A 16,515-nucleotide genomic window follows, 5' to 3' on the forward strand; every position below is an offset into this window, starting at 1 on the left:
GTTCAGAGTTCTGTCCCATAACACCTATGTTACTGTTCAGAGTTCTGTCCCATACCACCTATGTTACTGTCCAGAGTTCTGTCCCATAACACCAATGTCACTTTTCAGAGTTCTGTCCCATAACACCAATGTTACTGTTCAGAGTTCTGTCCCATAACACCCATGTTACAGTTCAGAGTTCTGTGCCATACTACCTATGTTACTGTTCAGAGTTCTGTCCCATATCATCCATGTTACCATTCAGAGTTCTGTCCCATAACACCTATGTTCCTGTTCAGAATTCTGTCCCATACCACCCATGTTACTGTTCAGTTTTCTGTCCCATAACATCCATGTTACTGTTCAGAAGAGGTCTATCCCCGAGGTACGGGAGGCAGCGTGTATGATGGCAGGCAGCAGGTGCTCTACTGGGCTGACGTGATGTCAGAGATAGCCTTTGTGGTACCCTCTTCCGAAAGTTACAATAGATACCTGGCTGATCCAAATGGAGGTAGGAATGTTCTTGTAATAGAGTTTTGTTTGGTGTCATCAGTTAAAAGAATGCATTGATATAGATTCATTTTTATAATGGTAGAGTAAATATTATCTGTATTAACATGACCTAAAACCTGTTTTGGACAGATGATTTTAGTCTTGTGCATAATTGTTCTGGACTTTGGGATAAAACTAATTAATTAAGTATTATATACTCTGTTTTCATATTGTGATACTAATTTCATTGCAAAGTGCATATTCGTATCATTTTTTAAGAAAATTTAATTTAAAATAAAAGCGTCACATTGTAAAATTACTGCAAGATTTTTATTCTTACCATTCTTCAAGAAAAAACGTTTTTGATGAATACATTAATTCCTTAAAAGTTGCTCTTATTTTTATTCATAAGCTATATGATATGTATGTACCTTTGTATCTTTCTAAATTTCAATGTTCTCAGGTAACTTAAAGTATTTGTGCCACACTCTGGGAATGCAGGGTTTAATTCATGTCCTTAAAGTGTTCTTACAGATTATCATGTCCTTAAAGTGTTCTTACAGATTATCATGTCCTTAAAGTGTTCTTACAGATTATCATGTCCTTAAAGTGTTCTTACAGATTATCATGTCCTTAAAGTGTTCTTACAGATTATCATGTCCTTAAAGTGTTCTTACAGATTATCATGTCCTTAAAGTGTTCTTACAGATTATCATGTCCTTAAAGTGTTCTTACAGACTATCATGTCCTTAAAGTGTTCTTACAGATTATCATGTCCTTAAAGTGTTCTTACAGATTATCATGTGCAGTTTTCACTGGCTAAACAGTTACAACAATTTCCGCTTAAACTGTATTTTTATTTATAAGAGTCCTTTAAAGGACAATTACCATAAACGAACACAGTGTTGTCCCTGAAAAGCCTGTGCTAACGGCAAAGGCTAATCTGGGATGACACTATGCGCACATGTTTTAAGCCATGTTTTCCCGATGCAAGGCTTATTTGTCAATTCCCTTTCAGAGAAATCCCCTCAGCTAAGCAGGTCCTCCGTGATCCTCACTAAGCCCCGGTCCCTGACCTTCGAGTCCCAGGACAAGCTGAGGGTGGACCGGGAGCCCACGGGGTCACTGAGTGATGTGCCCATGATGAGGTCAAGGAGGGGTCGCCAGACCAACCTGATGGGGCCCGACACGAAGGTGTTTGTAGTGTGGTTGGAGAGTTATGAGGACCATGAGAACTTCCCAGTCGGTAAGTGAAATGAACACTTCACCCTTAAGTGCTCAGATACGCATTTTTACACATTAATGGTTCCTTAGAAAATCCAATTACATTAAAGACCTTTCTTACTAGATTCAAGTTAAAAAGGCTTTATTACAATCCTAAAATACTGTAAAGAAGCAAACAGCTTTAAACCTGAACAGACTGCCAGGTACTTGCAGGCTGTTCTGGTTTTATGCTGGTTGCATATAGCCATTTTCACTTTGCTTCTGAGCTTAATAAGGTTAACAACTAGTGGCATTGGTTTTGTTTGTCAGTAGAACCTTTTGTGAAGTTCATAAATGCTGAATAATTTTGCAGTATATGTAGCCTTTTTTATGGAGTAAGCAGTTATTCTGGACATCAAGTTTGATTGACTTCCTTACTTTGGCAAAGGTTGGAAATGTAGGAATGAATAGTGTGTTATTAAGTTTATTGACTGTAATTATATGACTCAGTGAAGGAATTGTGTCAATATATTAAGTGACATATATATATATGTCTAAATGAAGATATTGATTGTAGTAAATTGTTAATTGACTGTAATTATATGACTCAATGAAGGAATTGTGTTAATATATTAAATGACATATATATGTCTAAATGAAGATATGAATAGTGCGAATATGTTAAGTGACGGTCATATTTGACTAAGTGAAGAAATTAATAGTGTAAATGCATTATGTAATTTGCATAAAATGACTAAAATATTGAATATAACATTGAAATATAATTGCTGTATACAATTTTAAGCTTAAGAATGCTTTATAATGCCCCCCTTCAAAGAAGAGGGGGTATATTGTTTTGCACATGTCGGTCCATCCGTCCACCAGATGGTTTCCGGATGATAACTTAAGAACGCTTAGGCCTAGGATCATGAAACTTCATAGGTACATTGATCATGACTGGCAGATGACTTCTATTGATTTTCAATGTCACTAGGTCAAAGGTCAAGGTCACAGTGACTCGAAATAGTAAAATGGTTTCTGGATGATAACTCAAGAATGCTTAGGCCCAGGATCATGAAACTTGATAGGTACATTGATAAAGACTGGCAAATGACCCCTATTGATTTTCAGGTCATTAGGTCTGGCAGATGACCTCTATTGATTTTCAGGTCTCTAGGTCAAAGGTCAAGGTCACAGTGACTCGAAACAGTAAAATGGTTCCTGATGATAACTCAAGAATTGTTAGGCCTATAATCATAAAACTTCATTGGTACATTGATCATGACTGGCAGATGTCCCCTATTGATTTTCAGGTCACTAGGTCAAAGGTCAAGGTCACAGTGACAAAAAACGTATTCACTCAAAGGCTGCCACTACAACTGACAGCCCATATGGGGGGCATACATGTTTTACAAACAGCCCTTGCCTATAGATTACAATTAAAAAATGGTTATTAAATAGATGAATTAAATGAATACAACAAGAATTTATGATATTCAGATTTTAATTATATTGAACATTTGTTTGATTAAAAAACAAAATTTAAGCTCAATTGTCCACAAAATTATTAAAGGTAGAATACTCACCTTAATGGTATCACCCACAGTGTAAATACCTGTTTAATTTGAAATAATTACATGGAATATAGATCTTATCCTGTTGTTCATTCAGGTGAGTTGCTCGGGGCAACCAGGACCGGTCTAGAGCAATACACGACCTCAGTGTCAATGCCGTTACCACGGCAGCCAGAGAAGGATGTTTTTATTATATTCATCCATGCCCTTCAGAATGGTCTGTTCAGGATCCACATGCAGGGTCAGACTGGCAAGTATGTGTCATTTGAATAGGTTTTAGCTTTTTTTATACCCGCTTTATCACCTTTGCAATTAAGTAGAGGGGTATATTTGATTCACCATGGATGTTTGTAATCCTTACAAACTATTCAGACAAAGAATGTTAATGCTTTCCAAAGTATTATGTACTGCATTTAAATTTGCATACATTGTTCATTATGATGTGAAGTACGTTTTTAATTTGTATTAGTAGCTTACGTTAAATTCTGCAAAACTTTATTATTTATTATTATTGAATGTTGTAAATTTCCTTTTGTATGCTTATCATATTTATATCTTGTATTAAAGTACAATATGTGTCTGTTGTGTTGCAGGTTAACCATGGCGATACCTCTCGTGCATGGGATGGTGGTGAGTCGTCGTTGCCTAGGTAACCTGGTCAGACAGACAGCCATTAACATTTGTAAACGCAAGAGACTGGAAAGTGAGCTGTAAGTACCATTACTTGTTTGAATATTTCTATCAGAGTTAATAATCAGAGTAAACAAATGAATATATGCCAGTATGTTATAGTTGGAGCATTTGCACACAAACAAATCATGGATAAAAGCTAACAATTTTGCTATAGATGCCCACCTTATTTGTTTCAATACTTTTTGTACAAACCTTTTTATGTCCCCCACCACTATAGTGGGGGGGCATATTGTTTTTGCCCTGTCTGTTGGTTTGTTTGTTGGTTTGTTTGTTTGCCCCAACTTTAACATTTGCCATAACTTTTGCAATATTGAAGCTAGCAACTTGATATTTGGCATGCATGTGTATCTCATGGAGCTGCACATTTTGAGTGGTGAAAGGTCAAGGTCATCCTTCAATGTCAAAGGTCATATATATGGGGACAAAGTGTTTCACAAACACATCTCCTTTTTTTAAAGTAGGAAAAATCTTTTGAGATATTGTATAAATAACCTCCTGAATAATCTTTTGGTTATTTTCTGAATAATCTTATAATTATCTTGTGAATCAATTTCATGAATAATCTCATAAATAATCTCCTGAATAACCTTGCAAATAAATTCATGAATAATCTTGTGAATAATGTCAGGAATAATCTTGTGAATAATGTCATGAATAATCTTATGGATAACATCATGAATAAATCTTGTGTAAGTAATGTCATGTATAATCTTGTTAATAATGTCATGAATAATCTTGTGCATAATGTCATGAATAATCTAGTGAATAATGTCATGAATAAACTTGTGAATAATGTCATGGTGAATAATCTTGTGAATACTGTCATGGTGAACAATCTTGTGAATTATCTTGTGAATAATGTCATGAATAATCTTGTGAATAATGTCTTGAGTAATCTTGTGAATAATGTCATTTATAAGTATGTAAAAAGTGTCATGTACAATCTTGTGCATAATGTTATGGTGAACAATCTTGTGAATAATGTCATGGTGAATAATCTTGTGAATACTGTCATGGTGAACAATCTTGTGAATAATCTCCTGAATAATCTTGTGAATAATGTCATGGTAAATAATCTTGTGAATACTGTCATGGTGAATAATCTTGTGAATACTGTCATGGTGAACAATCTTGTGAATAATCTCCTTAACAATCTTGTGAATAATCTCCTTAACAATCTTGTGAATAATCTCCTGAATAATCTTGTGAATAATGTCATGAATAATTTTGTGAATAATGTCATTAATAATCATGTGAAAAGTGTCATGTACAATCTTGTGAATAATGTCATGGTGAATAATCTTGTGAATAATGTCATGGTGAATAATCTTGTGAATAATGTTATGAATAATCTTGTGGCTAATGTCATGAATAATCTAGTGAATAATGTCCAGAATAATCTTGTGCAAAATGTCATAAATAATCTTGTGAGTTATGTCTTGAATAATCTTGTGGATAATGTCATGAATAATCTTGTGAATAATGTCATGAATTATCTAGTGAATCATGTCATGAATAATCTTGTGAATAATGTCATGAATAATCTTGTGAGTAATGTCATGAATAATCTTGTGAGTAATGTCATGAATAATCTTGTGTATAATGTAAAGGTTGTATTTGCCAGGTATCAGCCGCCACATGTGAGAAGGAAGCAGAAAATCCAGGATGTCCTTAAGAACTACAACATGAAAATGGAGGCCCCAGACTTCTACACGGCACTTTTCCAAGACGTCGGCAAGGAGTGAACCACAGGATCAAAATGAATAACACAAATGTTTGTTTAAGAATGGACAATTCTGTAAGAGGTTTTGGGCTCATTGAGTTTAAAGAAGAAGATCTTGGAGAGAAAGAGTGAAAAATATGTTTTTAAAATAGATTTTACATCTGAAAACAAGACTAAATTGCATATGGCTATCTAAACTTGTTTCAAAGGCTTGGTCGGAAAAATTATTTTAGCTTTAAAAATTGATGGTTTGTATTTAATAAGATTGTGTGAGTACTGAAGAAGACCCACTATGAAAATATATAAGAAAATACTAATGGCAATGATTTGTGCAATATATGTGCATGTATAGTTTATATAGTCAAATAGTGCTTATAGTTAAAGTGTTTTTCTGTAAGCATTGTACTTGAAGATACTACAAATGTAGCTAGTTGCATGATAAACAATATAACTGTCAGCTAATATTTTGCTTGAAATGACTTTTTCTTGTGGTGTTTGTTAAAAAATACAGAAGAAATAATCATAAATAAGTCGGGACTGCAAGCTCAGTTGGTAGATTGCTGGACTACCAGGCTGGTATGTTGAGTGGTTAATGGTCATGCAATTATTTTTACATCACTCTCCCCCTACATCTGAGTCAAGTCAATGCAGTTGTCAGTGATTGGCTTAAGTATGTGCACTTAGTACTGGTACAAAAGAGTGAGAAAGTTAAATGATCAAAGAGATAGGACTGAAATACTGTTCATATCGGCAAAAAATTCTAAGCAAACAAACATATAAAATACTTATGATGTAACTGTGACAAAGCACTTGGTAAAAAGGTAATTGTTTATATAAATTGACAGAACATACGTTCACATGTATGTGTATGTATGTGTAAGGTTCAGAAATTGGCTTGAATTATCAATGAGTAGTAAGTATGAGCTATACATGATACTAAAGTATTGTGTTAGAATTGAATTCTTCTGCCTGTTCATCATACACGCACATATTAGTTAAACTCTTTGTCTTTTTAACCAGGTTTTCCGAAGGAAAAAACTAGTTATTAGATTGGCGAATGCGGGCGGGCTGGCTGGCGGGCTGGCTGGCTGGCGGGCTGGCGGAATAAGCTTGTCCGGGCCATAACTATGTCGTTCATTGTCAGATTTTAAAATCATTTGGCACATTTGTTCACCATCATTGGACGGTGTGTCGCGCGAAATAATTACGTCGATATCTCCAAGGTCAAGGTCACACTTTGAGTTCAAAGGTCAAAAATGGCCATAAATGAGCTTGTCCGAGCCATAACTATGTCGTTCATCGTCAGATTTTAAAATCATTTGGCACATTTGTTCACCATCATTGGACGGTGTGTCGCGCGAAATAATTACGTCGATATCTCCAAGGTCAAGGTCACACTTTGAGTTCAAAGGTCAAAAATGGCCATAAATGAGCTTGTCCTGGCCATAACTATGTCATTCATTGTGAGATTTTAAAATCATTTGGCACATTTGTTCACCATCATGGGACGGTGTGTCCCACGAAAGAATCACGTCAATATCTCCAATGTCAAGGTCGCCACGACTAAAAATAGATTTAAAAAAAAAAAAAAACTTACAAAGGGGGTTAATTTTTTTTGGTCATTTCAAAAGTTCAGTTTGAGTTTTCTCCCTTTATCAGATTTTTTTTTCACAATGAAAACCTGGTTTTGTGACAATTTTGTCCCTTGTTCTCTTTCATTTGATATGAAACAAAAATCATAGAAAGAATATTAAAAATAGCTATGTTAAAAAAAATGTTTAGAAAATTATGAGTTGAATGTATTTAAACATTTGTTGTACTGTTGTCATATAGTTTGTTGTTGCGCATAGTCTTAGTTTTGTTACCGAAATAATTATAGTGATATTTATTAAATTATAATTAGTTTAGCATGCTTTGTTCTTGTTATGCCCCCCCCCTCCCTGTAGGATGGGTAGATGAATTGACAATTTTGTTCTAGTCCATTCACTTTGGTCTAAGTTATGGCATTTTCTCTATAATTACCGTTTTCCGGAGTTTTTTTCACGCGACGCTTTCTGGTCAGCGTTACTTACACGACTTACAGATAAAGTGTGAGTTTCTTTCCGGACTTGATTTTTGGCAAAGTTATGGGCCTTGTACAGAAATTTTCTCTAGAAAACGTTTTCCGCAGTTGTTTTTTTATCTATAACGCTTTCAGCTGTATAGCTGTTTTGGCATGTGAGTCTCCCGACATGGCTTACAGATGAAACGTGAGTTTCGTTTCGGTCCTTTTATTTTGCACGAAGGTTTAACCCTTGGACTTAAAAAAAATGCTTTAAAATAGCTTCTCGCTGGCTTAGAAGCGCAGTGAGGGGCATTGTGTTTCACAAAGGCAGGTCTTGTTTTTATTAAGTAATAAAACACAAACTATCTGGCGAAATTACTAAGTACCCATTCATGACATTTTGTAAAATGTACTGTTGATGTTTTGGCAACAATAGCCAGACTAGCTGGGATTATTGTTGTGGTTGCGGCGCATCTAATATTGAACCCATTCCAGTGATCACTATACCTGGTAGGGCTGTCGGGGTTCGGGCAGTTGTTTTTACACTCGCTTTACCGTAGGCGACCCGATTCAATCCCCGCTCCTGGCACATGTAAGCTTGATTTGCGGTCATCGTACTTCAAATGCGATGTTTTCTCTGGGAACTCCTGCTTTCTCCAACAGCACAACACAACAACAAAATTGAATATATTTGAGTAAAAAACACTACAAATACGTCCCAAATGCCGTGAATCTTGTTAGTGAGAAAGGTAGAGGCGCTGCGATACAACCCGGGTCCTAAATTAATGCAGCCTAAGGTACAGAAGGAAGGGACATCATACACTTTTCCATACACATTCTTATGTAGAGGTTTAACCTACGTCGTTTGTCCGATCTTCATGAAGCTTGTTCAGAACATTTATTTTTAGCTCTACTGCCAAAGGCAGAAGAGCTTATGGGATGGCATTGTGTCTGTGTATGTGTGCGTGCGTTAGACTTTTCTTGTTTATCTGATAAAGTCTACAGTTTTCATCCGATTCTTTTCAACCTTGTTCAGTGTCTTTATATTAATGAGGACTCTAACCCTATTGATTTTCAGGTCACTGGGTCAAAGGTCAAGGTCACAGTGACTCGAAATAGTAAAATGGTTTCCGGATGATTACTCAAGAATGCTCAGGTCTAGGATCATGAAACTTCATAGGTACATTGATCATGACTGACTGATGACCCCTTTTCATTTTCAGGTCACTATGTCAAAGGTCAAGGTCACAGTGACTCGTAATAGTAAAATGGTTACTTTTTCTTGTTTATCCGATAAAGTCCACAGTTTTCATCCTATTCGTTTCAAACTTGTTCAGTGTCTTTATATTAATTAGGATTCAAACCCTATTGATTTTCAGGTCACTGGATCAAAGGTCAAGGTCACAGTGACTCGAAATAGTAAAATGGTTTCCGGATGATAACTCAAGAATGCTTAGGCCTAGGATCATGAAACTTCATAGTTACATTGATCATGACTGGCAGATGACCCCTATTGATTTTGAGGTCACTAGGTCAAAGGTAAAGGTCACAGTGACTCGAAACAGTAAAATGGTTTCCGGATGAGAGCTCAAGAATGCTTACGCCTAGGATCATGAAACTTTATAGGTACATTGATCATGACTGGCAGATGACCACCCCTATTGATTTTCAGGTCACTAGGTCACAGGTCAAGGTCACAGTGACAATAAATGTATTCACACAATGCTGCCACTACAACTGACAGCCCATATGGGGCATGTTTTACAAACGGCCCTTGTTTAAAAAGAGCAATATCAAAGCAATAAGTCCAGAATGACTTCCCCTTGAATATGAGAAAATTTTGAAATCCCGCTTGTTTACGCAATTAATTCCACAGTTTTCATCCAATTATTTCCAAATTTGCACAGTATCTTTATATCAATGAGGACTTGAACCCTATTGAATATGAGCAGTATCGGAGAAATAAGTACACAATAATCTCCCCTTGAATTTGAGAAAATTCTCCTTGTTCGCGCGATTAAGTACACAGTTTCCATCTTATTCTTTCCAAACTCGCAGTGTTTATAGCAGTAGAGCGATTCAGGCCCACATGGGCCTCTTGTTGATGATATCTCGGCCGAGTTTGAAAATGGTTCATGTCCGTTGAAAATCATGACCGACATGAGACATGGACGTTTTCCTCCTAGTGAAAGAATGTGAACTCTATTGGAGTCACATTTTGGAAGGAAACTTGATCGGAACATTTGTTCTAATGATATCTCGGCCGAGTTTTAAAAAATGGTTCCGATCCATTGAAACACATGGCTAAATTGTGGTGTGGTAGTTCCCTTATATGGCTTTTGTAAAACCTTAGCAAGAAGTCATGTGTTTGTCCAGTCATAATACAACTTTATCGATACATGTGTTCTCCTGCTATCTCAATTGCGATAAAACAAGAACAGGTATAAGGCAAGTAAAGAACACAATCTACTATACAAACATCACAAACGCTTTGTAAATAAGTTATCTATGTGATAAGGTGAGCTATTTAGGGCCTGTCGATCTTTTGTTTGAATGTGGGTAACACGGCTTACAATATAAAAAAAATTAGATCGGGATGTCGCACGCTGGTATACATTAAAATGTATTACCAAAAATTCGCTAACAAGCCGCATGCTATACTTAAATGATACAGAATATATATTCATGAGTCGTGTTCTGAGTAAACTGGGCTTAATTCATGTGCAGTCCGCACAGGCTAATCAGGGACGACACTTTCCGCTTTATGGTATTTTTAGTTTCAAGGAAGTCCCCCCTTACCGAAAAACAAGGTTAGGCGAAGTGTTGTCCCTGATTAGCTTGTGCGGACTGCACAGGCTAATCTGGGATAACACTTTACGCACATGCATTGAGCCCAGTTTTCTCAGAATAAGGCTCATCTATTAAAACTTAATATAAAATAATGCATGTATAATAATAGCAATTACTTTTTTCGCGAACATAACGAACACTTCAACAATAAATGCTTCTTTTTCCGAAAGTCTGTATGAAAGCAAATCTAACAAACAAAAATACACTGAAGAGTTATCAGCCCTCGGAGTGTTTCAATTTACATTTAAAACAAATTTTCAAGAATTTCTTGTTGGCTAAATCGATTTACTTTTAAGCTTAGTAAATTTCAGTTCGAATCGTTACCATAATTTGTTCATATTATTTTTAACGCCGTATTATTTAATCATCTTCAACAGTCATTGTAAATTATTCAGTTATTCCCACATTAAATATTATTCCACGAATCTCCTTTCATTATGAACATCGTTACAATTATTTTCTAACGACTTTTTTCTTGTGTGCATCTTTTAGTGCCTTAAATTTCTTCAAGCGTTTCAGTTTGTTGGCATTTCGCGCTTTATCTTCCTCGGTCATGGGACTAGAATTGGTTCCGCGTGACTGAACCGCGTCAATTCTCGTCGATTCTCGACGAACGTCGAGAGTCAAATCTTGAAATGTTAAGGGCCGAGCAGGTTTAGACCAGAGGTGTGGCTTATTACGCACAGGCGATGGATGTTTTTCTCTATAAGAGTTATCATTATACTGCCACACAATCGGTGGAAGGTCGCCTCTGCGAATCACTAGCGGCCTCTCTTCTGTCACGTATGGCTGATCAGGAATTCGAATTGAATGCGGTGTGCGGATTGTACGAGCCGGAATCCCGAGCGTAGACGAAGAGCTTTCAGACGAACCATTGTTCTGGAATGTTCCGGATGGGAATCCCGTCATTCCATTGGCCTGTCCGACGATCTCTACCGGTGATAGGGTTTCGTCTGACGTGAAAAAGTTTGAACTGATGCTTGCAGATCGGGACCTTGGCATAGGGGTACTGTCGCTCTGGTCGGTGTTTTCAAGATCAGTTAAATGGATATCGGTATCCGGCTGCACTTCAATGTGTCTACTAATGTGTGTTTTTCTCTTTTGTTGTGGCGTCATATCAAGAATGTGAGGCTCATCGGGTTTTTTCGACACATTCGCTGTATCTTGATTTCCCAAAGCGTGTATATGAGAATGTTTTGGACTGAACTTTGCTGGCAAAGGCGGCACGTCAATGTCCTCCACCATCGTGTCTTCACGTTGGTTTTGCTCAGTCACCCATGCGGGTAAAGTCGGTTTCCTTGCAACATCCGGTCTCGCTTTTAGTAATGCAGCACTTACATCGGGGACTTCCGGCACATTGTTAACATTTGTATCTGTTTCCTCTGCGCCAAGTTCGGGCCCCTCTTTTTGCATATTAATTTGTTTATTTTGGAATGCTGGTGGCACAGGCACGCGTAAATTTTCAAATACATCCTGTTCATCGAAATCCGTACTAGATTCTCCCTCATGCTCGTACGTGGACAGATTAAGCAGCGTGTGCTCACTTGCAGGTGTACGAACAGACCTGGGCACAGCGGGTGAATTTCCTCCCGCGTTCGAAAAGTGCCTAGAACGAGATGTCGAAATTTGAAGCGGCCTCGGCTGATTTATAGCGCTTAAGTTGTCCTCGGATTGGACGGTGTTGTTGGACATTGCCGAATTCATCCTGCTACGATTGAAAATGGGGTTTTCCTCCAGATCATCGGGTGCCATGCGAAGGGTCTTGTTACGGGCGAACACAGAGCTTACTGGTTCGGCCACGCGCGGGGATTCATACTCGTCATCGATTTCCTCCTCGTCCTGTACATGAGGTAAAAGCAATTAAATTAAATTCTCGTAGGGCATGGCATTTACGTAGCCGAGAAATAATGCATGAATGAAGATGCATGTGGAGTATGGCAAGCGGTTCGACGCATAATCCCAAGAAACTAGGTTTCTCATGAGAACCTAGGTTCTCAGAATGAGACCTAGGTTCTCGCTTCAAGATTGCACATGGCTTCAAGAACCCAAGTTTTCAAATGAGAACCTAGGTTTTCATGAAAACCTAGGTTCTCATTTGAAAACCTAGGTTCTCATGAAAAACCTAGTTTCTTGAAATTATGCGTCGAACTGCTTGTCATATCCGTGATTTTCATTAGGGAACCATAGGTTCTCTGAGAACCTAGGTTTTCAATGAACCTAGGTTCCCATGAGAACCTAGGTTTTCAGAATTACGCGTCGGACGGCGTAAACTTGCTCGTTTGGAATACGGGACACATATTATTCCGGGCGCAGGATCAATGGGGTTCACATACGATTACACACGGGCTGGACAGAATGAAAACACACCGTTAAGAACTTTATTTTTGCAGATATCTCAAGTTATTGAAATATGTTTGCAAAGTCCTTAGTGCATAAGTTTTTCTTGCAATGTTGCCGATATCTTACGATTGAATAATACATTATTACACATTAACAATAGAGATAAAACTTGTATTTATACCACAATGATTGCTTACTATATCACAGACATATTTAAAATAGAAAACTGTACCGAACAAGGGAACTGAATATCTGAAACTCATTTAATGCTGTCACAATGTATTATGTAACGATTGATCTGAATTTGTTTCAATGTTTAGTCTCAAAATAATATTTACAATTAAAGACGTATTTCATAAACAGTTTAATTTTTTATTAACGTGTTAAGACCAATGTCGACCGATTAATTTACTAATTTCATTCTTGGGGAGAAACATTCACGGTTTCACGCCTACCGGTATTTCGTATCATTTTACACATATGCCGCCAGCGTGTACCAAGCAATGGGAGGCAACTGGAGGTTAATTATGGCAAGCGGTTCGACGCATAATCCCAAGAAACTAGGTTTATTTAATTCCAAGAAACCAGGTTTCTCATGAGAACCTAGGTTCTCGTGAGAAACTAGGTTTATTTAATCCCAAGAAACCAGGTTTCTCATGAGAACCTAGGTTCTCATGAGAACCTAGGTTTTCATGAGAACCTAGGTTCTCATTTGAAAACCTTACTTTACGCTTGAGAACCTAGGTTCTCATGAGAAACTAGGTTTTTCATAAGAACCCAGGTTCTTATAGACACATAGAACTTAGGTTCTCATGAGAACCTAGGTTCTCATTCTGAAAACTTAAGTTCTCTTTTGGTATCCCAGGTTTTCACAAGAACCTAGGTTTTCATTTGAAAACCTAGGTTCTCATGAGAACCTAGGTTCTCATTCTAAGAACCTAGGTTCTAATTCTGAGAACCTAGGTTCTCATGAGAAACCTAGTTTCTTGGGATTATGCTTTGAACCGCTTGCCATAGTGGTTGTGGAGGCTGGTCTGGAGCTACGCCGACCGCATAAGGCATAAGACCCATTTCCGCATGACGCTGGACATTTAAAAACAAAATGTTCGTATGATTGTCTTAAATGATTCCATAAAAATAGTATTGAGTGAATACAAAAATTTGCCAGGAAATGACCGTAATTCGAATATAATGGGGTCAAAGGAACTCGTGTCACATTTTGAACAATTAAATAACTGGACGGAATGCATAGTCCAGATTTCTACTATCAAAGACATACGTACATTTGGTCGCCGGCGCTTGTGATGACGGATAAGGCAGACGACCCCCAAGATGGTTGCGGCCGCCAGCACCACGCCCAGCGTGACTCCTAGGGCGAAGTTGGAGGTTGAAGCAGACGAGGAATCAGAGGAGGGATCTAAAAAATACGGACTGTACAGGCTAATTAGGGACGACACTTTCCGCTTTTTGGAATGTTTCGTCTCTTCATAACGAACAATCAGTCTAGAAGGAAAGTGCCAAACCTTAATTAGCCTGTGCGAACTGCACAGGCTATAATGGAATGAGACTGAAAGCGCATGTATAAGGCCTAGTTTTCCCAAAACGCAGATCAAAAATAACTAAACTATTTTGACGAACACAAGCAAGAAACATTTAACGAGCGTGGTAAGTGCGATGTTTGATGTTCAACAGACGAAGACGAAGAGACTTTTTTTAAAAGAAACACGAAGCGATTGTAAACACACGCATACGATTTATAGTAATATTTAGTACATCACGTTGAATCAAAATATAACGTCATTCCATACGCTACAATCCCGAGACGCCATATAGTATCTCAATTTAAAGCGGACAAGCGTTCAATTTTTAGTCTGATTTTTGCGTGTCATCTTAACAATTGTTTCAAAACAACTTACCTGAAATCGCTCCGGTGATTCCCGGGGTAGAAACACAAGTTGGGGCACTTCCGCTCCAGTTACCGTTCGACTGGCACAAACGACTCGTCGCAACCGTTATTTGGAACCCTTCATTACACGTGTACATTGCAATTGAATCATGAAGCGTTCCTGATGTCAAATTTACACGGCCATTTTCCGGATCAGTCAAGGGTCCGCAATCTGTAAGTCACAGTAGATGTTTACAGTTTTATTTGATTTAATTGTAAGAAACGTGTTTATTTTTCTTATAAGAATTTTTTAAAGGAATACAAATGCTTTTCAAACGACTTATTTTCTATGTGTATTGAGATAAGTCCATGATTTATCCTAAAATGAACACAATCTTACTATTAGATGTCAAAGATTTTGTACTGGTAATGCTGGGTATTTAATATGGTACTTGTCGAAACTGTTGTTCAGGTAATTAAACTAAAATGTAAAATAAATTAAGCAGCATTCATATGTAATAACTAAGTACCATTCAATTTTCAGTTATGTAACATGAAGTTTGCGTTTAATTCGCAGTTTTCCGCTCTAAAATTGGACTTTTCACTGCGGATTTTAATATAACTTGGCGACATGTTCAGCTAAATGATATGAGGAGTAGCGCACAAGAGCACTGTCATTTACTTTAATTATCTCAAACACGAGCAGTTGTGCAGTGCGTAATAATATTGAGCAAAATTGAGCTTTTCGAATGAAACAAATAATTCGGATATGTTCTACGATAAATACCTATGTAAATGTTCATAAGTGAAACAAAAAAACTCACCTGCTATCGTTATGTTCGTAGTTATAGTTTCAGATGAAGCTGTGGGTTCAACTGAAGATGTTTTTAAGATTGCGGTGGTTGTTATAGTAGAAGGTGAAGCTGTGGATATTGTGGCCGCTGAAGTCGAAGTATTAGATGGTACAACGGTAAATATTGTGGCCGCGGAAGTCGCAGCACTCGTTGGTTCAGCGTCAGATGCTGTGGCAGCTGCAGTCGTAAATGTAGTTAGTACAGCGGTGAATGTTGTTTCTGATGCAGTCGTAGATGTAGTTGGTACAGTAGTAAATGTTGTGGCTTCTAAAGTCGTAGTGCTAGACGGCAGAGCAGTAGATGTCGTGGCTGCTTCAGTCGTAGTGGTTGTTGTTACTGCGGTAGATATCGTTGCAGCTGAAGTCGTAATGGTAGTTGGTACAACGGTAGATGTTGTTGCAGCTGTTGATGTAGTGTCAGTTGATACCACAGTAGACGTTGTATCCGTTGTAGTGGTTGGTTCAGTGATATGCGTTGGTGCACTAGTAGTAGTGGTTGGGTCTGTGATAGATGCTGGTGCACTAGTAGTAGTGGTTGGTTCAATGCTAGATGCTGGTGCACTTGTAGTAGTGGTTGGTTCAGTGCTAGATGTTGGTGCACTAGTAGAAGTGGTTGGTACAGTGATAGTTGTTGGTGCACTAGTAGAAGTGGATGGCTCCATGCTAGATGTTGGTGCACTAGTAGTAGTGGTTGGGTCTGTTTTAGATGTTGGTGCACTAGTAGAAGTGGTTGGTTCAGTGCTAGATGTTGGTGCACTAGTAGTAGTGGTTGGTTCAGTGCTAGATGTTGGTGCACTAGTAGTTGTTTTTGGGTATGTGATAGATGTTGGTGCACTAGTAGTAGTGGTGGTTGATTCAGTGCTAGATATTGGTGCACTA

The 16,515-nt window shown here is 37.8% G+C and overlaps 2 protein-coding genes across 8 annotated transcripts in view; one reads left to right on the forward strand and one right to left on the reverse strand.

The window, feature by feature from the left end:
• The window catches only part of LOC127872864 (ral GTPase-activating protein subunit beta-like), a 78,598-nt gene extending 72,408 nt beyond the window's left edge, over positions 1-6,190 (forward strand). For 6 of the 7 annotated variants that reach the window (XM_052416315.1, XM_052416312.1, XM_052416318.1 and 3 more), the window contains 5 exons: positions 347-490; positions 1,490-1,717; positions 3,346-3,502; positions 3,842-3,958; positions 5,566-6,190. In XM_052416315.1, coding sequence (XP_052272275.1) covers positions 347-490; positions 1,490-1,717; positions 3,346-3,502; positions 3,842-3,958; positions 5,566-5,686 — 767 coding nt within the window. In that variant the 3' untranslated portion in view covers positions 5,687-6,190. The remainder of the gene's footprint in view (positions 1-346; positions 491-1,489; positions 1,718-3,345; positions 3,503-3,841; positions 3,959-5,565) is intronic. The other variant, XM_052416316.1, reaches the window with a different exon arrangement.
• Positions 6,191-10,917: 4,727 nt separating this feature from the next.
• Positions 10,918-16,298, reverse strand: LOC127870731 (uncharacterized). Its single transcript, XM_052413169.1, has 4 exons — positions 15,608-16,298; positions 14,815-15,015; positions 14,182-14,315; positions 10,918-12,397 (listed from the first exon to the last, which is right to left on the reverse strand). The coding sequence occupies exons 1-4, from the start codon at positions 16,296-16,298 to the stop codon at positions 11,012-11,014; spliced, it is 2,412 nt and encodes an 803-aa protein (XP_052269129.1). The 3' UTR covers positions 10,918-11,011.
• Between the last annotated feature and the right edge of the window lie 217 nt (positions 16,299-16,515).

This window comes from Dreissena polymorpha, chromosome 3, assembly GCF_020536995.1.
Source record: "Dreissena polymorpha isolate Duluth1 chromosome 3, UMN_Dpol_1.0, whole genome shotgun sequence".
In the NCBI taxonomy this organism is placed as follows: domain Eukaryota; kingdom Metazoa; phylum Mollusca; class Bivalvia; order Myida; family Dreissenidae; genus Dreissena; species Dreissena polymorpha.

What these genes read in the sequence shown, in the direction of transcription:
- LOC127870731 (XM_052413169.1), bottom strand. Translation starts at nt 16,298, where the DNA reads ATGGAGCCATCCACTTCTACTAGTGCACCAACAACTATCACTGTACCA. An exon ending in TACGAACATAACGATAGCAG is followed by an intron (nt 15,016 to 15,607) that starts GTGAGTTTTTTT and finishes TGTGACTTACAG; the next exon opens with ATTGCGGACCCTTGACTGAT. An exon ending in AATCACCGGAGCGATTTCAG is followed by an intron (nt 14,316 to 14,814) that starts GTAAGTTGTTTT and finishes CGTATTTTTTAG; the next exon opens with ATCCCTCCTCTGATTCCTCG.